This window comes from Bufo gargarizans, chromosome 1 (assembly GCF_014858855.1).
Source record: "Bufo gargarizans isolate SCDJY-AF-19 chromosome 1, ASM1485885v1, whole genome shotgun sequence".
In the NCBI taxonomy this organism is placed as follows: Eukaryota; Metazoa; Chordata; class Amphibia; order Anura; family Bufonidae; genus Bufo; species Bufo gargarizans.
Genome location: NC_058080.1, coordinates 722,050,118 through 722,077,506, shown reverse-complemented (window position 1 = coordinate 722,077,506; position 27,389 = coordinate 722,050,118). Strand labels below are relative to the sequence as shown.

General features: G+C 43.6%; 1 protein-coding gene across 2 annotated transcripts in view; it reads left to right on the top strand.

Moving 5' to 3' along the window:
• The window catches only part of RAB27B (RAB27B, member RAS oncogene family), a 110,658-nt gene extending 83,481 nt beyond the window's left edge, over positions 1-27,177 (top strand). For both annotated transcript variants that reach the window (XM_044276377.1, XM_044276376.1), the window contains exons 2-6: positions 14,900-15,071; positions 16,665-16,750; positions 17,156-17,259; positions 22,738-22,861; positions 26,232-27,177. In XM_044276377.1, coding sequence (XP_044132312.1) covers positions 14,919-15,071; positions 16,665-16,750; positions 17,156-17,259; positions 22,738-22,861; positions 26,232-26,421 — 657 coding nt within the window. In that variant the 5' untranslated portion in view covers positions 14,900-14,918 and the 3' untranslated portion in view covers positions 26,422-27,177. The remainder of the gene's footprint in view (positions 1-14,899; positions 15,072-16,664; positions 16,751-17,155; positions 17,260-22,737; positions 22,862-26,231) is intronic.
• The last annotated feature ends 212 nt before the right edge of the window (positions 27,178-27,389 follow it).

The window sequence follows — 27,389 nt, the reverse complement described above, 5'->3', positions numbered from 1 at the left end:
ATCGGCATCCCACAAAGGAGATTGTGAGGTGCTGATGTCTCTGTACGCAGGCTGCAGCCTATTGAAGCCCCTAGCCCTGCGTCCAGCGTGTCCTACAGGCCGTGCCTCTCTGAAACTGCCTGCTGGTGGATGTCAGTATAGCACTGACAGTAAAATACATTGCACTGCATAAACAATGCAATGTAGTTAAGAAGCGATCAAAAATATCACATATTAGGAGTTCACTTTTAAAAAAAATTATAAAAATTATGAAATAAAAAATTCCAAGAAAAAAACAAAAATAACTTTTTTCCATTGAGAAAAACAAAACACTTTTAATGGAAAAAATTGCAAAAATAAAATCTCCTCACTGCATCTGTAACGACCCGCACTCACAACTATCATTTACGTTATCCTGTACAGTGAACGCTGTAACAAAGAAACTAAAACAAGCAGCATGTATTGAACTCAGTGGGAGCTGTATAAATCTCTATGCAGTGAGCTCCCCCTGTTGGTGGCTGCAGGTGGCCGCTAATGCACTGTGAAACCAAGGGAGGCCAGGTGAGATAACTATGCAGGAACCTGGTCCTATCACTCAAGAAGAAGAAAGGAGGGGCTGGCTGAGAAAGGGGGAGGCGTTAGGACCACCGTCTGTGCATTCCACCCTCTGAACACTCAACGGCCCATTTGAGTATGGGTTAAAAGTAAACTAAGTGAAAGGTATCATTACATTCATCTGAACTATCCCTACAAGGCATTTTGCCTGGTTTATCAATTTCCTGGTGACAGACTCCCTTTAGTTGATAAAATTCTGACTGCCTACAGCCACCACTAGGTGGAGCTCACTGCATGCTTCTATACAGCTCCCATTGAACATAATAATAAATCTGCTTTAAGTAAACTACCCCTAGCGGTGGTTTGTATACTACTTTTTTATCATGGAATTCTGTCACTATTCATGGGGCATTGCAGAACTATCACAGGGGGCTCTCTGCTTGTCATTATGGGGTCTGCCACCTCTGTACCTCAGGTCATTGCCCTGAGTAAACATCATGGCCCCTACAGCTCACATGTTCCTCTCCTTGCAGTGTGTAAGGAGTAGGTACTTCATCTTCTATGGAACTAGAAGACCCAGTTTGCCCTGGCCGCCTCTTTCCAGGCTGCCCTCTCCTTCTTATTAGAACGGTGTCGGTCCCCTCCCATCTCTTGGTGCATACACCCATCCTTGTCTGATCCACTTAGCTCTGGGTGTGTTCTCGTCAATCCCTGATATTAAACATCAGAAATTTCCAAGAATAGATGTGGCATTTACAGAGAGGCAGAAACCAATGCAAATATTAATCAGCGCCTCACACTCTGCCCTGCTGAAGATATGGTCAGCACAGGCTATGCTAGAAGAAATACAATCATGGTACAAGGATAAATTCACACAACAGTGATTATAATTGGCTGTGTTGTTTTAAGAACCAATTCAAGTCTATGGGGCAGTAAATTGTGGCCATAAAAAAAAAATTACCTGTCCTATTTTGGGCCATTTTCACGGCCAGATGGACCCCATTGAAATCAATGGGTCCATCACATGATCATGCTGGGAGCATAACGTCCTACTGACTCCATTGCCGAGCGAGTGTTCCTGCACATGCAATTGCTGAAGCACTAAGAGCGGGCATTTTTTATACTGGGGGGTAGTACGGAGCCCATTATAGATACTGGAAGCACTAAGGGGGGCATTATTTGTACTGAGGGCACTATAGGATATACTGGGGGGCTCTAGAGGGCCATTATAGATACTGTAGGCACTAATTATTCATACTGGAGGGCACTATAGGGGGAATTATAGATACTGGAAGAACTAGGGGGCCATTATTTATTCTGGGGGCACTATGGGGCCATTATTTATTCTGGGGGCACTATGGGGCCAATATTTATACTGGGGTCACTATAGGGCCATAATTCATACTTGGGCGGAGTATGGAGCATATTATAGATACTGGAGGCACTAAGGGGGCATTATTTTTAGTGGGGGCACTATGGAGTGTATTATAGATACTGGAGGCAGTAAGGGGACATTATTTATACTGGGGGGGCACTATGGGGGCCATTATGGATCATGTAGGTACTAAGGGGGCATTATTTATACTGGAGGGCACTATGGGGGGCATTATAGATACTGAAGGCACTAACGGAACGTTATTTATAGTGGGGGCACTATGGGGGTCATTATAGATACTGTAGGCACTAAAGGGGCATTATTTATACTGGGGGGCACTATGGGGGCCATTATAGATACTGTAGGCACTAAGGGGGCATTATTTATACTGGAGGGCACTATGGGGGGCAATATAGATACTGGAGGCACTAAGGGGATGTTATTTATACTGGAGGGCACTATAGGGGGCATTATAAATACTGGAGGCACTAAGGGGGGCATTATTTATACTAGGCGCACTATGGGGGCCATTGGATGTCCAGAAAACGCTGTGTGGGCATTTTGTATTATTATGGCCACTAAAAAGGAATGCAAAATGACTGTTAAAAATGGATAGACGGACAGAAAATGGATGCAAAAACTGACAGGATATCAGTTTTTAAAGGCTGCTTTTTTCTACTGTCATGTGAATGCACCCTTATGTAATACATTTTGTTTCAATTATTTGCCCTTTAACGTAGGCTCCTGCATGGGGATTAGATGTGCAGGTCTCTGAAGAACTGCAGCTGTGTGACATAAGGCAGTGATCATACATGATGGGGACCAAGGTCGGACTGGGGTTTCTTGGGCCCACCAGAGGAAATTATCCTCAGGGCCTGGTACTCTGATGGGCAAGTCCAACTACGATAGGGACCTTTCTACTTTGATTTAGCCTGAAATGGCTGATGACACAGAGCATAGAAAAAAAAGGACAATGCAACAGCACTCTGCAATCCAGATTAAGTACAATAATGCCATAGTCACAAAAAGTATTATAAAGCTAATGCTACGCTTATTTATAAAGTGAGATGCTTGGCAAATGCATTTTGTACAAAACCATTTGAGCCCGTCTGCCAAACGTCAAGGCGATCTCTGTAAGATGGGAATCTAACACTAAATGCTACCTGTTATGCGCCATAATGCTACCTGTTATGCGCCATAATGACCGCCATAAAATTCAGGAAGTGTTGGTTCCACATGCATGCTGGATCCACTCTGCCCTTTACCATTTTTGGTGCCATAATGGCCTCCATTACTTCCAAGGGATACAGGTACCAACATGTATGCCAAGCCCACTCCATACCTTTCCTTGTGCCAGACGGCCTACAATAAATGTAGTGAAAGCAGGCCATAACTTAATACTGAAACAAATTAAAATCAGCCTATAGGGGCAGACAGGCTAATCAGCAGTGCACGACTCGCTAGGAGTGCCACACCTCCAGCGCTGTAAATCTGAAAAGAAAGGGGGGTTAGTCAGCACATCCCAATGCGCAGGTGAACGCTGCCATGGCTAGAAACATAGAAAAAAAAAAGGACAATGCAACAGCGCTCTGCAAACCAGATAAAGTACAATAATGCCATAGTCACAAAAAATATTATAGTGCTAATGCTACGCTTATATTTATAAAGTGAGATGCTTGGCAAATGCATTTTGTACGAAACCATTTGAGCCCGTCTGCCAAACGTCAAGGCGATCTCTGTAAGACGGGAACCTAACAGTAAATGCTCCCTGTTATGCGCTATAATGACCGTCATAAAATTCAGGAAGTGTTGGTTCCACATGCATGCTGGGTCCATGTCTGCCTTTGCTTCCAAAGGATGCAGGTACCAACATGCATGCCGAGCCCACTCCATACCTTTCGTTGTGCCAGACGGCCTACAATGAATGTGGTGAGAGCCGGCCACAGCTTTATACTGAAACTAATTATAATCAGCCTATGGGGCAGACGGGCTAATCAGCAGTGCCACACCTCCAGCGCTGTAAATCTGCAAAGAAAAGGAGGTTAGTCAGCACATCCCAGAGAGCAATAGATTTTACTATAGTGCCAAGTGTAGGTTTTTAAGACGTGCGTTTAGTTCTAGCTCTTACATAACATTATCCTGTGCTAGCATGTGAGATGACTTACTGCCCTCCGGTGCACTATTCATCCATACTTATGTACAAAGAGTCCAGTGTGTGATGGATATATGTTAATGTTCTCGCCTAGAAATGTTGTGCGCAAAAGACTTCCTAACGAGCAGCGGTATTGGCGGAACCACAGCGAAATCTATATGCTTTCCATGCAGGATTTGCTGCGCATTGCCGTGCTGTGTGATTGAACATCTGCGGCATTCCCTGTACTTTGCACAATTTTCTTCTGCTTCATTAAGTTTTAAAATCCTATTTCATGTAATTAGCATCGAGCAAAGCGAGCTTAGGACGCTTCATCCGTAGTCGCTTCGTTTAAAACTTCGGAATAATACTGTACGGAGATCCGTCTCCGTACAGTGTTAGAATGTATGGGCTTCGATGAGCAGAAGTTAGTTATTCGCAAAGTCGCGCGTGACTTTGTTGAATAACTTCGGTGGTTGATTTTATTTTTATTTTTTTCCGTAGGTTTCTAATTTATAAACATGGTTAATAATAATTTCATACAAATACCCATGCTTATGGGGATAATACAAAATGGGGATATTACAAAAATGGAAATCTCACTTGCTGAGAGGAGAGCGGGAATTTACCCGACATCAACAGTCTAATACGGCAAACACACACAACATCTTAATGTCGGAAGGTCCCGCCATCCTCCAGCATTCCTAGAGATACTCCAATGCTCAGATGTAGCTTTACATCCTTCACCAATTACAATAACATAGAAAAACCAGACTAATAAGATCATCCGCAACCCTCCCCACCTATCCCCCCCCCCCCCCCCACCTTGCAGGGAAAAAATAAAAAATAAATGGAAAGGAGGTACTAGTCGGAACTGAAGCCGAGTTCGGTTTCAAGTCTTACAGTGGTTTTCCACTTTAAAAATCAACTACCGAAGTTATTCAACCAAGACACGCGCGACTTTGTGAATAACTAACTTCTGCTCATCGAAGCCCATACATTCTAACACTGTACGGAGACTGATCTCCGTACAGTATTATTCCGAAGTTTTGAACAAAGCGACTTCGGATGAAGCGTCCATAGCTCGCTTCGCTCAACGCTACATGTAATGTACTGTCAAATTTTGCAGATTTTCCCTGTAGGATCCCCTCTGAGGTCTTAGCATGCTGCACTTACAGGGTAGCTCGCTGTAGGCGGCTCGGAAAGACCGTTTTCTCTCTTCTGTACGAAAGCTTTTTTTTTTTTATATATATATTTTTTTTTATTTGCATATTTTTCCCAGGGAGCATTGCCTTACTAGCTGGATCTCCACAAGTTGACATTGCAATAAGCTGAACCTTTGGAGAACATACCTCGGCTTATCTAAACATTTGAGGGTGGCCAGGTAGGATTGTTTTTTTAGCCAAAAATTTGGGCCCTTTTAGACCGGTGGAGGATAGGACCAATTCTACAAACACCCATTGCCGCTGATCCCCTGACAGATGAGCAAAACTATTGTTTATGGGGTGACCGTGTCGCACATCGCCCTGTGTACACAAGGGATGCCCTGATGACGACAGACATTCAGAGTGAATGGGTGATGAATCATCGTAACAACGATCGTTTGTCCCGTTTTCACATTGCATCAGGAAATATGAAAGGCACTTTAAATGAGCGCTGATCAACATGTAGATCATCTTTCTTACTGTCACTGCTTATTGAAAGATCTCGACCCCCCATTAACCCTATGTATATATTGCAGTCTCTATAGTGACCCCTGCAGTTGGTAGAATATAAAGTGCACTATAATAATTATCAGGGAATACAATGTACAAAGAACCTGTAGAAGGATTTGTATTGGAAATAAAAATATATCAGCAGAAATCCTGTTGATCTGGTTGCTCATATCGTGTAAACCTCTACTTTCAGATATAGAAATGATGCTGCTGATTCAGCTCATTTCCGTCTGCTTCCCTTGGGCTCATTGGCATCGCCGACGCCTTTATAATATGCTCCAGTAATAGGCAGTGGCACAAAAGGTACAGCGTTTTACATGTCACTCACGTGTTTAGACATGAGTTTAACATTTGTAACACCCCAGAGTGGTGTTACCATTTCTGCACCTTGCTACTGTCTTTATTGGTCTAACCTCATGTCATCTTAGGCATTTATTTCCAGGTCCTCTACACTGTGCATTTCTAATGTCATGTAACTGGTCATGTAATGTGCCTGGTTCACCAGCAGGTGGCATTCTAACCCCCATCTGTAGGAGAAGTGGGCTAGCCCTATTTCCTGCAGGAAGGGTGGGGACCAGTTAGCTTCAGTCTGGTTTACCCCCAGCTAGGGGAAGGGTATGTAGGGGCACATCTCTGCTGGAGATGCCCACACCAGCCAGAGCACCCTAAGCTCTGCTGTCCATGGAGGCCAAAGCTTGAAGCCTCAGAAGCCAGGAGGAAAGTTCCCTGATATAACCTAGAGTCAGACTACAAAGTGAAGTGCAGCATACAGAAGAAGCTGAGTTATACAGCCAGACTGTCAGTACAGCAGAGTCAGAGAGAAACAGATATAGCAGAGTGGAGTTTGCCTGCCAGTTTAATGCTAAAGCCTGCTGGAACCAAGACAAAGCCTGTAACCTGTTTGGAGAAATGTTTATTTAAGTAAAAATGCTATTGAACTTCATCTCAAGGTCTGGCCTCCAGTTATTCTTTTATCCCTCAATTATTCCCCCTATTTATTGCTTCAGAGTCAAAGCCTGGGGTCCAGCCGTATCCAGGTAGGAGCACCGTGACACACATAAAGAGACATTTTAGGCCGCAACATACCACTCGGCATTCCTACACCTGGTACGCAATATAAGAGGGCCCCCAACTGGTGCTATCAGCCACAGTGCCCCCAACTGGTGCTATCAGCCACAGTGCCCCCAACTGGTGCTATCAGCCACAGTGCCTGCCAGAATGTCACTTATAATGTCACACTAACTAATGCTATAAGCCACAGTGCCCCCGACTGGTGCTATCAGCCACAATGTCTTCAACCAGGGGCATAACTATAGGGGAAGCAGGGGAAGCGGCTGCTTTGGGGCCCTGACTCAGAAGGGGGCCCATCCAGGAAGAGGAGGACTAAAGGATTTGGTCAGGGCCCCCTCAAAAGTATTACACAATTAAATGATATACAGTGACAGTATAGACAGTGTAGAAAACGGATGGAACAGCTTTGGGGCCTGGTCTGAGAGAGCGATCTTTACTAGCCACAGGAATGGGGTTGGCATCAAAGGAAGGGGTTGCAAAAAATTACTGGGGGAGGGGGCCCCATTCAAAAATTTGCTGTGGGGCCCAGTCATTTCTAGCTACGCCACTGTCTTCAACTGATGATTTGAGCCACAGTGCCCCCGACTGGTGCTATCAGCCACAGTGCCCCCGACTGGTGCTATCAGCCACAGTGCCCCCGACTGGTGCTATCAGCCACAGTGCCCCCGACTGGTGCTATCAGCCACAGTGCCCCCGACTGGTGCTATCAGCCACAGTGCCCCCGACTGGTGCTATCAGCCACAGTGCCCCCGACTGGTGCTATCAGCCACAGTGCCCCCGACTGGTGCGATCAGCCACAGTGCCCCCGACTGGTGCTATCAGCCACAGTGCCCCCGACTGGTGCTATCAGCCACAGTGCCCCCGACTGGTGCGATCAGTCATAGTGCCCCCGACTGGTGCGATCAGTCATAGTGCCCCCGACTGGTGCGATCAGTCATAGTGCCCCATTTAGTACTTTTTTAACCCTGTGTTGGCTTACAGGCATCTGCAAGGTCTTGCAGTTTAGAGAACACAAAATGAAGCCATCATCATTTGACTGCACTTTTTTTTTCCCCTTCTGAACACAAGAATATCAGTGCCCTGATGGGTAGGGGGTATGGGCGTACAGAACAGCCCTACAGGCAGCATATGGGCTGGGGGTTGTGCACCTCTGTGAGCTGACTACAGCTGTCATGGTCCTATGATTAGATAGACATAGATAAACTGTATCCAGCACCGTTCTCTGTAATGAGGGGGCCGCAGAGCCGTAACGAGGGCTGCGTAATAACGTCCTGCATTGATTACAGTGATATATAGCGGTGGCGGATTTATCGGATTCCCTGTAACTGCGGGCAGGTGGCTGAATTATTATCCCTAAGAGATGATCAATTACAGGGATGTTGTGTATGTAAGCTGATATTCCAATAAATGATTGGACTCGTAACCGCTGAGAAGCCAATACAGTGTGTCAGCGAGATGTGCGTTTGTGTGGTTACATGTAGTACACCGCCCCAGCCAAGGGATGACTGACCATTCGAGCCTAGAAACCTTACCATTATGAGGGCTTCAAAGTTCTGTTATCCAAATAATTGCGTTTAATTGGAGCTCCCCCTAGTGTTGGCTGTGACAGTAAGACCTTTATCACTTAGCATTATGGCAAGCCCTTAATAATCGCCATATAGCAGCATTGAGGGGATGGTGGCATTGCAGAAGAAGATTACAGCACTGTGCACACTGGAATCCCGACTGCCGAACCGCCCCAAAAGTTTTGTCTCCAATCATAATAACTATTTATGAGCGAATTTCATATTTTGACATTCGTTTTCGGTTCGGGTTGTGGTATAATGTAAATGGCGTTATAGATTCCGTAACGCAATACCATGACGGAATGCATAACGGAAATAGGGACGGATCCGTTATGCAGGCCATAGACTTCTGTTATGATGGAATGAATAACGAAAATCCTCTAAAGGCATTCCGTCATGTATTTGCGTTCTGGTCCGTGGTAACCGAATCCATAAAGCAATTTACATTATACCACAACCCGAACCGAAAACGAATTTCAAAATTCGCTTATCCCTAATAATAACCATGTAGATGCCAAGATCAATACTGCGATCAATACCCTTCCACCTTCTGTAGGGCAGTACGTCTCGTCATGTGGCATCATCATCTGCGGTGACATTACTAATGGAATCAGCCCCATGTGTATGAGGAGCAACTGTAATAATAGCATTCTGTGGGGGAATTGCTCCGATTGCAGTTCCATAATATAAGGTGTAATGTCGCTTTACATTTGCACTTTGTGTAAAGTTTTTATAACTAAAGTCCGGGTTTCTCCCAGGTCTATGCTATGTGACAGTGCAGATGACATTCCTACATTATATCAGTCAGGTTATGCCGGCCCCGGCACCTGCTGAACTCGCTCGGCCGGTTTTCTCGGATACTTGTGAATATACATTCCACACTTTGTTTTATCGACTCGCGGGATCCTAAAGAACACTTTTAGTGAATGAGGCCCTAGAGGGCAGGGAGGGTGGGGGTGATGGATAGATATGAGATAGAGGAGACAGATATTAGATAGGAGATAGATAGGTAGAGGGTGGTTGAATTAAGGTTGGGGATTAATTGAATAGACAATGTGAGGTCTGAGTACAAGCAATGTGCTGCTTAGAGGGGAGTCTGGGAGCCCCCCTAAGTAGAACGGATTATTTACTCTTTTTGTATTGTTTTTGTATATAATGGTCTATAGTGTATTGTAATGGTTGTTCTTGCAGATGGCTTATTGATGTGCTCAGATTTTGTATTGCCAAACTGTGTTTTAAATTTTGTATTGTGAATGGTAAGAAAAATAATAAAACATAAAAAATAAAAAAAATAAAAGATAGGAGATGGATATTATATAGACAGGAGAGATATATTAGATTAGATAGATAATGGAATAGATAGATATTAGACAGATATTAGTTAAATAATGGATATAAAGCTAGAGAGACACAGATAGAGAGACATAGATAAACAGATATTAGATAAATAGATGATAGATTGATAGATAGATATGAGATTGATATGAGATAGATAGACAGATTGATATGAGATAGATAGATAGATAGATAGATAGATATGAGATTGATATGAGATTGATATGAGATAGATATGAGATAGATATGAGATTTGAGATTGATATGAGATTTGAGATTGATATGAGATAGACCAGGCATCCTCAAACTGCGGCCCTCCAGCTGTTGCAAAACTACAACTCCCAGCATGCCCGAACAGCCTACAGGTATCAGCCTACAGCAGGGCATTGTGGGAGTTGTAGTTTTACAACAGCTGGAGGGCCGCAGGTTGAGGATGCCTGAGATAGACAGATGGAAGATATATATTAGATAAATAGATAATGTAATAGATATTAGATAGATAGAAGAGAGAGATGCATATAAGATATATATTTTTATCTACATATTTATATATGTATTTTTCTTAGGTCCAAAACCTTTTTTGATCACAGTTCTATATACAGGATGCAGTCTGATTTGATACAGGGATCCCTTAGACACATATGATAACATTCTTGCTGTCAGTGGGCACCACAGAGAGCTAATTGCATGGATGTTTCTACAGCTTTTACTGATATCAGTGGGGCCTATAATACAGCACATCAGCCTAGCAATTTCTTAACCCTATCCTTTACTTGGATAAATGTCTGACAACCAACAGGGCTTTCATTACAAGGGTGTCGCCCAACGTTCCTATCATCCTGAATTTCAGATTTGCCTAGTTCATTCCCTAACTGCCATCATTTGGTGTTTGCTCATGTAGCACTCTGGGAAAGCTGGCTGACAACCCTATTGGGAGCTAGAATGGACGTCCTTCTAGGTTGTCGGACAGCTTTTCTAGGTAGTCACGGTCAATTATGATTATTTTAATTCTCTCTAATGGTCATGAGATGTAGGTGAATGAGACCAGAGAAAACGGATTCCGCCTCAAGTGGAAATGATCGGCGGAAAAATTAGAGATTTTGATAAATGAGTCTCATTTCCTGTGTATGAAAGTCGTTAATTAGTATAAATATTAATTGCCGTTCGGGTTTGTTTATAGGCATGTGAGAGGCATGGTGTGACAGCCGGCTGTCGTAAGTAAATGCGCCCTGTCTCTGTGGAGATTCATAGAATCCTCTTGTAATGAGGATAGAACTGTCTATGGAGAGCAATGGACCTGAATGGAGTGAGTCATCAATATACCTCGTCCTTGTCCTGCAGCTGTTCTGCAGAGCTGGCGCGGCCTATTCCTCCTGGAAACATCATGAAGAAAAAAAAAATCTCATGCAAACCCTAAGAAAATAAATCATCCACGGTGATCTGTAGACATCAATTCACATTAACAAAGCAATATCTCACAACCAGCATTTAAAATACATTTTTATTTAAGGGGATCTCCGCTTTAGAATATCCCAACTTGTAAGAAATGTTCCTTGAAAATGGGCAGGCCAGAAAGTGTCCTCCTGCTAGGAACCACAGTGATCAGCAGTGATCAGTTACTAAACCTGGCAGTAAGTGTTCAATTTCTCTGCAGCGCCACCACAGGTGAAATGAAGCATTACATACTCCTGGTGCCCAAACAGTGTTATTCTGTTACCCCTAATACTGTGCCCAATGTGTTCCCCAATACCCCCAAATACTATACTTATGAAATAACCGTACCATACAGATAGTCCCCCCAGGCTAAAAGTGCACCCAAAAGTCCCACCAACTGCAATCCTTTCCCAGAGTGTCCTCATTACTAATAGTGCCCCCCTACAATGATGATGCTTCCTGAGAGAAGCCGGCTAGTAGAAGTGCCTTATATATTGTGCCCTACAATAATGCGCTCCCCCCCCCCCCCCAGTGCCCCACGTATTAATAATGTCTTATAATGTCCCCAGTAGTGATAAAGCTCCCCAAAGTGCCCCCAGTAATAATAAGACCCTGTAAAGTGCCCCCAGTAATAATAAGACCCTGTAAAGTGCCCCCAGTAATAATAAGACCCTGTAAAGTGTCCTCAGTAGTAATAAGACCTCAATAATTATACTGCTCCTCTCTATGGTGTTCTGAGTACTTATAATGTCCCCCTATATTGGCCCAGTACTTATAGTGCCCCCTGCAGTGCCCCGCTACAATGAGCCCTATAATGTGATGTGCCTCTCTGTAATATAGTTATAATGCATCTCTCTATATTATAGTGACAATAGGCCCCTCTATATAATAGTTATAATGTGCCCCTCTATATTACTGTATAGGTATAATGTGCTCCCAATATTACTGTATAGGTATAATGTGCCCCCTATATTACTGTATAGGTATAATGTGCCCCTCTATGTTACAAACCGGATTCCAAAATAGTTGGGACACTAAACAAATTGTGAATAAAAACTAAATGCAATGATGTGGAGATGGCAAATGTCAATATTTTATTTGTAATAGAACGTAGATGACAGATCAAACGTTTAATCCGAGTAAATGTATCATTTTAAAGGAAAAATACATTGATTCAAATTTTCATGGTGTCAACAAATCCCAAAAAAGTTGGGACAAGTAGCAATAAGAGGCTGGAAAAAGTAAATTTGAGCATAACGAAGAGCTGGAAGACCAATTAACACTAATTAGGTCAATTGGCAACATGATTGGGTATAAAAAGAGCTTCTCAGAGTGGCAGTGTCTCTCAGAAGCCAAGATGGGTAGAGGATCACCAATTCCCACAATGTTGCGCAGAAAGATAGTGGAGCAATATCAGAAAGGTGTTACCCAGCGAAAATTGCAAAGACTTTGCATCTATCATCATCAACTGTGCATAACATCATCCGAAGATTCAGAGAATCTGGAACAATCTCTGTGCGTAAGGGTCAAGGCCGTAAAACCATACTGGATGCCCGTGATCTCCGGGCCCTTAAACGACACTGCACCACAAACAGGAATGCTACTGTAAAGGAAATCACAGAATGGGCTCAGGAATACTTCCAGAAACCATTGTCAGTGAACACAATCCACCGTGCCATCCGCCGCTTGCCAGCTGAAACTCTACAGTGCAAAGAAGAAGCCATTTCTAAGCAAGATCCACAAGCTCAGGCGTTTTCACTGGGCCAGGGATCATTTAAAATGGAGTGTGGCAAAATGGAAGACTGTTCTGTGGTCAGACGAGTCACGATTCAAAGTTCTTTTTGGAAATCTGGGACGCCATGTCATCCAGACCAAAGAGGACAAGGACAACCCAAGTTGTTATCAACGCTCAGTTCAGAAGCCTGCATCTCTGATGGTATGGGGTTGCATGAGTGCGTGTGGCATGGGCAGCTTGCATGTCTGGAAAGGCACCATCAATGCAGAAAAATATATTCAGGTTCTAGAACAACATCTGCTCCCATCCAGACGTCATCTCTTTCAGGGAAGACCCTGCATTTTTCAACAAGATAATGCCAGACCACATTCTGCATCAATCACAACATCATGGCTGCGTAGGAGAAGGATCCGGGTACTGAAATGGCCAGTCTGCAGTCCAGATCTTTCACCTATAGAGAACATTTGGCGCATTATAAAGAGGAAGGTGCAACAAAGAAGGCCCAAGACGATTGAACAGTTAGAGGCCTGTATTAGACAAGAATGGGAGAGCATTCCTATTTCTAAACTTGAGAAACTGGTCTCCTCGGTCCCCAGACGTCTGTTGAGTGTTGTAAGAAGAAGGGGAGATGCCACACAGTGGTGAAAATGGCCTTGTCCCAACTTTTTGGGGATTTGTTGACACCATGAAATTCTGATTCAACATATTTTTCCCTTAAAATGGTACATTTTCTCAGTTTAAACTTTTGTTCCGTGATTTATGTTCTATTCTGAATAAAATATTAGAAGTTGGCACCTCCACATCATTGCATTCAGTTAATAATGCGCCACCTATATTACTGTATAGGTATAATGCGCCACCTATATTACTGTATAGGTATAATGTGCCCCCTATATTACTGTATAGGTATAAAGTGCCCCCTATATTACTGCATAGTTATGTGCCCTCTATAATACTGTATAGTTATAATGTGCTCCCCCTCCTCCTATAATGCCACCTCTGATGACCACTCTAGTAGTATATATCCTAAAAAGTGACAGAAAAATATATACTCCCCTGAGTCCCGCTCATGCTGGCTTCTGCAAATCACACTGCAGCCCTCTTCTGGCAGGCGGCCTGTGTTGCCCACATCCCAGCGCAGGTGGACAAGATGATATATTTGCAGTGCTTGCATGACCTGCAGCTTGTGGCCTGTCACAGGCGGTTGCGATAATCTTTGTGACTGCCTGCTCTGCTCCACGGCTTTATAGGCCTCAGGCGCAGATGGTATGAGGCCCATAAGAGTGAACAGCTGGGATGGTAACTATTGGCTCCTGGGCCCCGCCATAATGTGGACGTCCTGGGCCCTGGATGTTTTGGCCTAGCGACACCACTGATGCCCCCCCATTTCAGATGTACACGACTCTAAAGGATATTTTTTATGTTTTTTAATAATTTTTTTTTTTTATTCCACTACCACCCAACAGGAACTGTGAAGGGAACTATTATACTTAGTCCTCCCCTGCATAACGGAAAACGGAACGGATCCGTTTTGCAGCCTATAGACTTATATAATAACGGAATGCCTCTAAAGGCATTCCATTATGCATTCCGTCATAGAATTGCGCTATGGCCCGTGGTAACGGAATCCATAATGCAATACACATTTTACCACCAAACGAAGTGTGAACGAATTTCAAAATATGAAATTCGCCCATCTCTAATGGTGGGGGTTGGAGGACACTCCTGCTGGAGATAGGGCTCAGAAAATTAGTTTAACTTTTTAATTCAAGGTAACCCCTTGTGTGTAAGTGTTATCGTTTATGTCCAATGTGTGCATAGCCTATAAGAACTTACAGTATATTACTCTTCATATCATTTTTTCCCATTCATTTCAACAGTAATAGTGTGTTCATCCTGAGCTTTATGGTTCATGGTCATATTTACTCTAGAGGCGGGTAGGCACAGGTATATACTACTAAAATTTACAGTAATAATAAAGCTCCTTTTTTTCCCGTGTTGTAGGTTCACCGCAGTGTACACTATGACGGATGGTGACTATGATTATCTGATTAAGCTCCTGGCCCTTGGAGATTCCGGTGTTGGGAAGACCACCTTCCTGTATAGATATACAGACAACAAGTTCAACCCCAAATTCATCACCACAGTTGGAATAGACTTCCGGGAAAAGAGAGTGGTAAGTACGACTGAGTAAGGTGAGCATGCATGCTATATCAGTAGTGGAAGTAAGGTCAATGGCTTCCAGGCTTCTCTGGCTAGGACCACCTATACGGTTTATGGCCTGAGAAACTATTTGACTCCTCTCTACAGTAAGAGGCATAGCCAGAAATTTGATCTGAGGGAGAGGGGGCAGGAACCATACAAGAATGGTACAGGCTGATACTTAGGTGGTTGAGGGTGGCTATCGGATAAATGTTGAATGTTCCTGGTCATTTTAGGTGGCTTAGCTTTTAATGCTAAATATTCTAAGGTAGGTTAACACATATTTCCCCCTATCTAGGGTGATTGAGGGGTTAATGCATTTTATCCCAGGTGGTCTAGAGTGTTAAAGCAGTTATTGCTAACAACTTGTATGATAGTCTAGTGCAGTGATGGCTAACCTTGGCACTCCAGCTGTGGTGAAACTATGACTCCCAGCCTGCTCCATTTATTTCTATACAGTTCTGAGAGCAGCCAAGCAAGGGGGGCATCTTGGGAGTTCTAGTTTTACCACAGCTGGAGTGCCAAGGTTAGCCATCACTGGTCTAGTGTAATAAATTGGTTAATGATAAACCTGGTGGTCTAGGGTGGTGAAGGGTTTATTGGTAACATTGCTGGTGGCCGTGTGTGATTGGTAAGGAGTCGGTTGGCTTGGAGTTTCGAAGAGGTTATTAGTAAAATCTCTTATGGTCTAGGGTGGTGAAAGGTTTCTAAAATATCTGGTGATCTAGGATGACAAAGGGTTTATTGGTAAAATCTAGTATTTCTGGTAGACTAGGGTGGCAAAGGAGTTATTGGTAAAGTCCCTGGTGGTTTAAAGTGATAACAGGGTTACTAGTAAAATCCGTGGTGGTCTCAGGTAATGAAGGGGCTAAATGTAATATCTGCTGTGCTACTGTGTTTTTTTTCTTTTTTTTCTTAATGATCATACTTCCAGTGGAGAAGGAAGGTAATCATTTTTCTACAAAGGTCTAGGTTGTTGGTGACAAGATTAGGATAGGGTGATAAAAAGAGTTAGTTGATTTGTCCGGTTAGGTAGGTTATCCTCCAGGCTCCAGCACTATCTAGCGTTCTCTTTCTGATCCTCCTTATGCTTTAGCAATAGGGGGATCTAATAAATTAGTTAATGCCAATAAAATCACGAATAAAGAATAAGTGGATGTTAATAGACCACCCTCTACTAATCAGATTGTGAGAATATTAAGAGCAGCAGTAGAGGAGTGTGTTGATTATGTGGGAGCAGTGACCTGACCACTTATGTAATTATGTTAGCAAGGACATGGGTTTGTGGTTGGAGAAAAACACTCTCTAATCAATACAATCTTGGGAATAATGGCATCCAGTGGGTGGGGAACAAACACTGTGCAGCCAATCAGATCAGATGACATCAGCAGTAAAAGAGTGTGCTGATCCAGTATGAGGCAGTGACCTCAGCACTTGATCAGAGTTTATCCTTTTTTTTTTAAATGTCCACACTGTATGCAGATGTTTTTCTTTTTTTAAATAGGACTTATAGTTCTTTATGCTAGTACATAAAAAAATCCTACTTAACTCTGGTGTTGATCTGCAGGTTTACAACAATGCAGGTCCAGGTGGCACACAGGGCAAGACCTTTAAGGTGCATTTACAGCTGTGGGACACAGCCGGACAGGAGAGGTAATGTATCTCTATGTAAAAAAATATATTTTATAACCACTCGAATCACAATACAATGACCCAATGGATGGAACCATCACAGGGGGTGACACCTGTATTATGAGAGTACTGGTGCCCACAGCAGCCAGTTAGCCATGGTACTCCATCCAGCTGCATAGTTGATCCTTGCCAGTGGCACGGCATGTCTCCTGGTAGGCTCCATAGCAGGTGAAGCTGTCATGTGTAATGATCTACAGTAAATAATTATCCCCTGTGGATAGGGGATAACTTTTACCAACCAGAATACCTCTTTAACTCTTCCTCCCACTAATGATAATGAGATGACTCTGCTCATTCTGTCCAAGTCTGTACAGCAAAGCTGACAAGTGGCTAATGTTTTAATAAAATGCTATTTTATCCTATCAGGTTTCGGAGCCTCACTACAGCGTTCTTCAGAGATGCAATGGGTTTCCTTTTAATGTTTGATCTCACAAGTCAACAGAGTTTCCTGAACGTTCGGAATTGGATGAGTAAGTGTAAAATATTCACATCTACCACCACCATGAGGAACAGCCTGATCCAGTGACGTAGCTTGGCACTAGGCGCCAAACTGCAAGCAGGCGCTCAGAATCCTGAAGTGACTTTATATTAACTGCAATTATGATGTGAACCCTGCATCATTACTGCAGTTGGGAGCCTTAGAAAGCTAAAGGACCTGCGATGATGTCATCGCAAGTCCTTTACTGTATGAGTGTGCCATGTGCCCTAACCCTAATAGTAACACTAACCCTAATAGTAACCCTAACCTTAACCCTAACTCTAAGTACAACCCCCAATACCTCATGTACCTCATACACAGTGACCATAATGTAGATCTCTCTCTCTCTCTCTCTCTCTCTGTACAGACCAAAAGTTTGGACACACCTTCTCATTCAAAGAGTTTTCTTTATTTTCATGACTATGAAAATTGTAGATTCACACTGAAGGCATCAAAACTATGAATTAACACATGTGGAATTATATACATAACAAAAAAGTGTGAAACAACTGAAAATATGTCATATTCTAGGTTCTTCAAAGTAGCCACCTTTTGCTTTGATTACTGCTTTGCACACTCTTGGCATTCTCTTGATGAGCTTCAAGAGGTAGTCACCTGAAATGGTCTTCCAACAGTCTTGAAGGAGTTCCCAGAGATGCTTAGCACTTGTTGGCCCTTTTGCCTTCACTCTGCGGTCCAGCTCACCCCAAACCATCTCGATTGGGTTCAGGTCCGGTGACTGTGGAGGCCAGGTCATCTGGCGCAGCACCCCATCACTCTCCTTCATGGTCAAATAGCCCTTACACAGCCTGGAGGTGTGTTTGGGGTCATTGTCCTGTTGAAAAATAAATGATGGTCCAACTAAACGCAAACCTGGATGGAATAGCATGCCGCTGCAAGATGCTGTGGTAGCCATGCTGGTTCAGTATGCCTTCAATTTTGAATAAATCCCCAACAGTGTCACCAGCAAAGCACCCCCACACCATCACACCTCCTCCTCCATGCTTCACGGTGGGAACCAGGCATGTAGAGTCCATCCGTTCACCTTTTCTGCGTCGCACAAAGACACGGTGGTTGGAACCAAAGATCTCAAATTTAGACTCATCAGTACCAAAGCACAGATTTCCACTGGTCTAATGTCCATTCCTTGTGTTCTTTAGCCCAAACAAGTCTCTTCTGCTTGTTGCCTGTCCTTAGCAGTGGTTTCCTAGCAGCTATTCTACCATGAAGGCCTGATTCACACAGTCTCCTCTTAACAGTTGTTCTAGAGATGTGTCTGCTGCTAGAACTCTGTGTGGCATTGACCTGGTCTCTAATCTGAGCTGCTGTTAACCTGTGATTTCTGAGGCTGGTGACTCGGATGAACTTATCCTCCGCAGCAGAGGTGACTCTTGGTCTTCCTTTCCTGGGGCGGTCCGCATGTGAGCCAGTTTCTTTGTAGCGCTTGATGGTTTTTGTGACTGCACTTGGGGACACTTTCAACGTTTTCCCAATTTTTCGGACTGACTGACCTTCATTTCTTAAAGTAATGATGGCCACTCGTTTTTCTTTACTTAGCTGCTTTTTTCTTGTCATAATACAAATTCTAACAGTCTATTCAGTAGGACTATCAGCTGTGTATCCACCTGACTTCTCCACAACGCAACTGATGGTCCCAACCCCATTTATAAGACAAGAAATCCCACTTATTAAACCTGACAGGGCACACCTGTGAAGTGAAAACCATTTCAGGTGACTACCTCTTGAAGCTCATCAAGAGAATGCCAAGAGTGTGCAAAGCAGTAATCAAAGCAAAAGGTGGCTACTTGGAAGAACCTAGAATTACATATTTTCAGTTGTTTCACACTTTTTTGTTATGTATATAATTCCACATGTGTTAATTTATAGTTTTGATGCCTTCAGTGTGAATCTACAATTTTCATAGTCATGAAAATAAAGAAAACTCTTTGAATGAGAAGGTGTGTCCAAACTTTTGGTCTGTACTGTATGTGTGTGTATGTGTATATATATATATAGAAAAAATGAACTCCGCGGCACATCCAAGTCGTGAAGAAGTAAAGGAAATTTTAATCACCAAACATGCGACGTTTCAATCCTCTCAATGGGATTTTTCTCAAGCAATGATATATATATCTATATATCCTGAGCAAAAATATAAACGCAACACTTTCAGTTTTGCTCCCATTTTGCATGAGCTGAACTCAAAGATCTGAAACATTTTCTACATACACAAAAGACCCATTACTCTAAAATATTGTTCACAAATCTGTCTAAATCTGGGTTAGGGAGCACTTCTCCTTTGCCGAGATAATCCATCCCACCTCACAGGTGTGGCATATCAAGGTGATGAATAGACAGCATGAATATTGCACAGGTGTGCCTTAGACTGCCCACAATAAAGGCCACTCTGAAATGTGCACAGTTTTGCCATATCTGGTGTGGCCACCATTTGCCTAGAGTTGATCAGGTTGTTGATTGTGGCCTGTGGAATGTTGGGCCACTCCTCTTCAATAGTTGTGCGAAATTGCAGAATAATGGCAGGAACTGGAACACGCTGTCGTACACGCCGATTCAGAGCATCCCAAACATGCTCAGTGGGTGACATGTCCGGTGAGTATGCTGGCCGTGCAAGAACTGGGATGTTTTCAGCTTCCAGGAATTGTGTACAGATCCTCGCAATATGGGGCCGTGCATTATCATGCTGCAACATGAGGTGATGGTCGTGTATGAATGACACAACAATGGGCCTCAGGATCTCGTCACGGTATCTCTGTGCATCAAAATGACATCAATAAAATGCACCTGTGTTCGTTGTCCATAACATATGCCTGCCCATACCATAACCCCACCGCCACCATGGGCCACTCGATCCACAACGTTGACATCAGCAAACCGCTCACCCACATGACACCACACACGCTGTCTGACATCTGCCCTGAACAGTGAAAACCGGGACTCATCCGTGAACAGAACGCCTCTCCAACGTGCCAGACGCCATAAAATGTGAGCATTTGCCCACTCAAGTCAGTTACGACGATGAACTGCAGTCAGGTCCAGACCCTGATGAGGACGACGAGCATGCAGATGAGCTTCCCTGAGACGGTTTCTAACAGTTTGTGCAGAAATTCTTTGGTTATGCAAACCGATTGTTGCTACAGCTGTCCGGGTGGCTGGTCTCAGACGATCATGGAGGTGAACATGCTGGATGTGGAGGTCCCGGGCTGGTGTGTTTACACGTGGTCTGCGGTTGTGAGGCCGGTTGGATGTACTGCCAAATTCTCTGAAACGCCTTTGGAGACGGCTTATGGTAGAGAAATGAACATTTATTGCACAGGCAACAGCTCTGGTAGACATTCCTGCAGTCAGCATGCCAATTGCACGCTCCCTCATGCGTTGCGACCTCTGTGGCATTGTGCTGTGTGATCAAACTTCACATTTCAGAGTGTCGTTTTATTGTGGGCAGTCAAAGGCACATCTGTGCAATATTCATGCTGTCTAATCAGCACCTTGATATGCCACACCTGTGAGGTGGGAAGGATTATCTCAGCAAAGGAGAAGTGCTAACTAACACAGACTTAGACAGATTTGTGAATGATATTTGAGAGTAATGGGTCTTTTGTGTATGTAGAAAAAGTTTCAGATCTTTGAGTTCAGCTCATGCAAAATGGGATCAAAACCGAAAGTGTTGTGTTTATATTTTTGTTCAGTGTGTATATAAAAAAAAAAATATATATATATATATATATATATATATATATATATATGTATATAATCTGTACCCACTGCATATTTTATACCTTGTACTTTACATATCAGTACACTGTTGTATACACTATATATCTGTACACATTGCATCTATTACACCTCATACCTCACATATCAGTACACTGCTGTATATATTATATACCTGTGCACACTACATGTATTATATGGTATAATAGCTGCAGTGGGTACAGATATATATAGTATATATACAGCAGTGTATTGATACTTGAGGTAGGAAGTGTAATTTATGCTTTGTACCACTTGACCATCCACAACATGTGACCAGTGGCATCAGACCTCCTTTTACCCACTCTATTCTAGCTTCTACCCGACTAGAATGGAGTGGTTAAAAGGAGGTCTTCCCTCTGGGGTCAGTGATCTAGGTTGAATTCTAACCCTAAACCCACTCACTCTAACAGACTAAACACTAATCTCTAACCACAAATCCTAACCCGCACAGCCTCATTCAGGCTAAAGGAAGCGCTTGCGTGCTTTACTTATATAGCCTGAAGCCAAGTGCCCATTGGCAACATGTGACCAGTCATGGTCACACCTCTTTTTACCCACTCCATTCTAGCTTCTGCCAGAACTGCAGGAGAAGCTCTTTCGCTCCAACTCTAGCCTTACTATTCTTGTCCTGCAAGTTCCCAATAGAGGTGAGACATATGGGAACAATGCTGCTGCCAGTGGGGAAGGGGCTTTTAGGAGACAATACTCCTGCCAGGTGGATCTAGCAGATTGTGTCTCTGACAGTAAGCAGAGATAATGAATTAATATTAAAGTAACTGAGACCCAAAGGGGGAGATTTGCTAAGCTAAATATGCAGGAATTCAGTCTCCATTGTCAAATACTGGCATACATGACCGTCACCATATTTATTATGTGCTTTAGATACTTTTAGCTCCTTCTATAAAAAGGTGTGGCTTACAGTTAAAAGGGCGTGATTAGCGGAAGGGTGTGTGGCTTAAAAAGTGACAGTTTGCAGCGAAATTTTGGCCCAAAGTGAGTCCACAAATAAGTAGTGTGAACCGTGCACCAAATTTATCATCCAGCTTTTAGCCACTGTGATAAATTTGGTGCACCTTTAGACCATTAAAATATTAATATTTACAGGATTAGGGTCCATTCACACGTCCGTTTTTTCTTTCCTGATCTGTTCCGTTTTTTCAGGAACAGATCAGGACCAGATCTGGACCCATTCATTTTCAATGGGTCCTGGAAAAAATCGGACAGCACAATGTGTGCTGTCCGTTTCCGTTGTTCCGTTCCGCATGTCCGTTTAAATATAAAACATGTCCTATTCTTGTCCTGAAAAATCGGATCCTGGTACAATACAAAGTCAATGGATCCGCAAAAAACGGATGACATTCGGATGTCATTCCGTATGTCATCCGTTTTTTGCGGATTCCGTTCCTGGAAACACATAACAAATTTTTTTTTTTTTTTTTTTTTTTTTTTCAAAGAAATCCAAACAACTTTATTTGATTATTGAAATGTATACATGTTTCCGTTTTTTGCGGATCCGCAAAAAACGGATGACATACGGAAACATTTTCAGGAACAACGGATCCGCAAAAAACGGACCGTTTTTCAGGATGAAAAAAAACAGGACGTGTGAATGGACCCTTAGTAAATCTGCCCCACGGCAATTAGAAAGTTGCAGAATTTTGAATTCTAACTATAATTTTTTAAATTTTAATTTCAGGTCAGCTTCAAGCAAATGCTTACTGTGAGAATCCCGATATTGTATTAATTGGCAACAAAGCGGACCTGTCAGATCAGAGAGAGGTCAATGAGAGGCAAGCAAAGGAACTTGCCGATAAGTATGGGTGAGTAATCCGTTGATGTATCCTTTTTTTTATTTATTTTTTGATAAGTACCGGTAAAAAAGTAAGAAAGGAGTTGAATCATATTTACACATATTTCTGGTGGGAGCTTACTGCATACTGTGCTATTACTGAGTACAATGTATGGGTATTCAATAAACTCATAAGCTCCCTCTAGTGGTGACTGCAAGCAGACAGAATTTTATAATTTAATTCATTTTCTATACTGAGAATTTGCAGCTCTCACCTCTATAAAGAAATACTGTAGAATCAGAATAGAATTCAAGTCCTGTTTTAGATTGCTGGAAAGGATGGATATTCATCTCAACCTTTCGCCATCTGTTCCATCCCCTTTTCCATTCCGGAGTTTGGGAAACCCCTGTAATAACTGTTGTAATGGCCATATTGGTTGTCAGCCAGAGTCCTGAATTTACAAAATTGTCTGACAGTAAATATAGTCATCGTTACTGCAGTAATCCTTAACCTGTTGATGACCTGTACGACGCATGTCGTCTTTTTAAAGATGGCGCCTGCTCCAGACCACAGCAGACACTCTGAGCTAATGTTTGTGATCGGTGATAATGCCGATAACAGACATTTAACCCCTTGGATGCTGTGGTCAATTGTGACCAAGGCACCTAAGGCAGCTTTTCCCGGGACGTCCATTTCTTGTGATAGCCTCAGATCCATCAGAGGAATCAAAGCTATCACAGCAGTAGTTCCTAGAGAGACCTGCAGAACTCCATAGGAATACAATGAAACTCCCATAAACTGCAGTGGTAATCCATTTCAGTCTATGGGACAATCCCCTAGGGCAGTGGTCGGCAACCCGCGGCTCGCGAGCCACATGCGGCTCTTTTGATCCTTAGATGCGGCTCTTTGGTTCGGGCTGGCGGGTGGGCGGCCTTTCTTGCAAAATGTCAAGCTTTCAAAAGGTCCGTCATGCGCCTCCTGCCCCGTCTGTCTGCTCCTTCCACTTTATGAATGAAGCAGGCAGGCGGGGCAGGAGGCGCATGGCGGAGGGTGAGATGTCACGCTGCGCACAGCAGCAGAAGGGCGGGCAGCGGCGGACTTTCAGCACAACACCGGCCATGTGAGGAGTGGTGAAGAGGCCGCCGCTCAGGTCCAGGAGGAGCGAAATGTCCTGCAGAAGAAAGGTAGGAGCTGCCCCCGGTGTGTGCACCGGCCCCACCGCAAGTGTCCCTGCCTCCTCCCTTCCCCCCCCCCCACTAATACATTACTTTACTTACTGGAGGGCACTTATGGGGGATATCTGTGGAGGGCACTTATGGGGGATATCTGTGGAGGGCACTTATGGGGGATATCTGTGGAGGGCACTTATGGGGGATATCTGTGGAGGGCACTTATGGGGGATATCTGTGGAGGGCACTTATGGGGGATATCTGTGGAGGGCACTTATGGGGGATATCTGTGGAGGGCACTTATGGGGGATATCTGTGGAGGGCACTTATGGGGGATATCTGTGGAGGGCACTTATGGGGGATATCTGTGGAGGGCACTTATGGGGGATATCTGTGGAGGGCACTTATGGGGGATATCTGTGGAGGGCACTTATGGGGGATATCTGTGGAGGGCACTTATATGTCATCCACAGATATCCCCCATAGGTGCCCTCCACAGATATCTCCCATAAGTGCGTCATCCACAGATATCCCCCATAAGTGCGTCATCCACAGATATCCCCCATAAGTGCGTCATCCACAGATATCCCCCATAAGTGCGTCATCCACAGATATCCCCCATAAGTGCGTCATCCACAGATATCCCCCATAAGTGCGTCATCCACAGATATCCCCCATAAGTGCGTCATCCACAGATATCCCCCATAAGTGCGTCATCCACAGATATCCCCCATAAGTGCGTCATCCACAGATATCCCCCATAAGTGCGTCATCCACAGATATCCCCCATAAGTGCGTCATCCACATTACATCCACATCTGCAGACAAGTTTTAATAAACGTAAAAAATGATAAAGATAAAATGAAATAATAATCAAGATCCAAATAAAAGAAAGTACATATAAAAGTATGTAAAAACACACTCTGGGCTCATGCCCACGAATGTAAGGGCGCCGTGCCTGTGCTGCGGACCGCAAATAGCGGTCCGCAATGCACGGACACAGACCATGGGGCAGCTGCATGAGGATCGCGGACCCATTCACTTAAATGGGGTTCGCGATCCGCATCCGACTGCCCGCACCGCAAAAAAAGTAGCGCATGCTGAAGTGAATGGGTCCATGATGCGGGCTGCACACGGTCGTGTGCAGCCCGCATCATGGACCCATTCACTTCAATGGGTCCAGGATCCGGGATATGAGTGCTACAGTGTGCTTCCGTAGTGCTTCTGGCTGTGCCTCCGCACCGCAAAAAAGTAGTGCATGCGCTACTTTTTTGCGGGGCGTAGGCACAGCCAGAAGCACCACGGAAGCACACTGTAGCTCTCATATCCCGGATCCTGGACCCATTGAAGTGAATGGGTCCTTGATGCGGGCTGCACACGGCCAGTGCCCGTGTATTGCGGACCCGCCGTATGCGGCCTGCAATATGGCAACGGCGGGCACACAGTCGTGTGCATGAGCCCTAATAGTCCTCACTGGTGCTGTTGACGCAATATTTTAGGTTTTAAAAATGTGGCTCTCGAAATAAATTTCAATCGTGGTTTTGGCGATATTTGGCTCAGTTGAAAAAAAAGGTTGCCCACCACTGCCCTAGGGGAACTTAAAATGTGTAAAAAAACAAATATATATATATATATTATAATAATAACTTTAAAAAATATATAAAAAACTGTCTAAAAGAGGTTATCCCGAATTTAATATTGATGGCCTATCTTCCGAATAGTTCATCAATATGAAATCGGTGGGGGATTGACTTTAGGCACCCCTGCCTGTATGCTGTTTGAAGAGGCCGCTGCACTCACAGAAGCACCGGTGAACGCTGAGTCCTCCTTACAGCTTACCAAGCAACAGCGCCTTACATTGTATAGTGGCTGTGTATGGTATTGCAGCTTAGCCCCATTCACTTGAATGGCACTGAGCTGCGCCTAGGCCACGTGAACGATGTACTGTGATGTCACTGGCTTCAACAGCTGATCAGCGGTGGTCCAAGGAGTCAGACCACCGCCGGTCTTATATTAATGACCTATCATAAGGATAGGTCAGCAATATCAAATTCCTTAATAACCCCTAAAATTGGTGGTCTGCTTTTTATTTTTCCCCATAAAAAGTGCCACTCTTGTTTGTGGCTCTGTCTGTAATTGCAGCCCTCTAATCTGTGGAATACAAACTGCTATACCGTAATTACTATGAAATATATTTTTATTAAAAAATAAATTCTTATCGCCCTACCCAGAATCCCATATTTTGAAACAAGCGCAGCAACCGGACAGAATGTGGAAAAATCAGTAGACACTCTTCTGGACTTGATAATGAAACGCATGGAGCAGTGTGTGGACAAGACCCAAGTACCAGAGGCAGTAAACGGAGGAAACTCTGGAAAATTAGACGAAGCAAAAGTCGGAGAAAGAAAATGCGCCTGTTAGAAGAAAAAGAAATTTAAAGAAAAAATAACTTGTCTGGACTGTGAGAATCTTCTACGGCTAATGTGAAATGGCTGAGGAACCGCCAGGCTGCCCCCTAGTGGTCAGTGTCTACTCTGAAGCCATTCATAGCATCATACCATTAACACAGTCTTCAAAGAAAAAATATATATATGAAAATCCCGTTGACAACCCTTCCCCACCTTTTAGTTGTTACGGTATCCGCCATCATCTCTTGTGAAGAAAGTGTTAATCTTATATATTTATATGCATTCAAAAAAATATGTTTCTTACTGGGAAAAAAAATGGTAACTGAGGTTAAAATGGGATATTTTATGTTGTTTTAAATCATTCGGTGTAGATTATAACTTTGGATTGGGTATGCAAGCACGGCAATCGATTTACACAACCTGGACGCTCCTCCCCATGCTCCTCCAACTTCTGGATTTCCCGATGATGTTTATATCCGGACGACAAGAGGTTCTAGCTGTCTACCAAACCTTTGTGAATGATTCCGACGTATCTTCTCGTCTCATGTTTTTTGCTTGGTGTGTACGTGTTGCTATCGATAAACCAAACCGTGTCGCAATCAGGGATTATTCTCTGGCCCATTTGTCACTGGGGTGCTAAAGATTTGATGTATATTTGGTTAGTCTATATGATAGTCCTTGGTTCTTGTAAGTCAAGCTCCTAAAAGGGGTGGCGCTTATCAGAATGTGGGCAGGGCTTTTGTATCTCATAAAGGTCCTATCAGTGGTGCCTATTCATCTCCTGGTTTTATTTTCTTATAGCAAAAAGTTCTTAAATTGTCTAATTCCTCTCAAGTTGGGTGAAATTCAAAATGGCCGCCATTATGGTTCCCTCTTTGTTTCCAGTCATATGAACCAATACTTTAGACCAGTGTTCCTCAACTCCAGTCCACTGGGCCTACCTGGCAGTCATGTTTTTAGAACTTCCTTAGTATTGAGCAG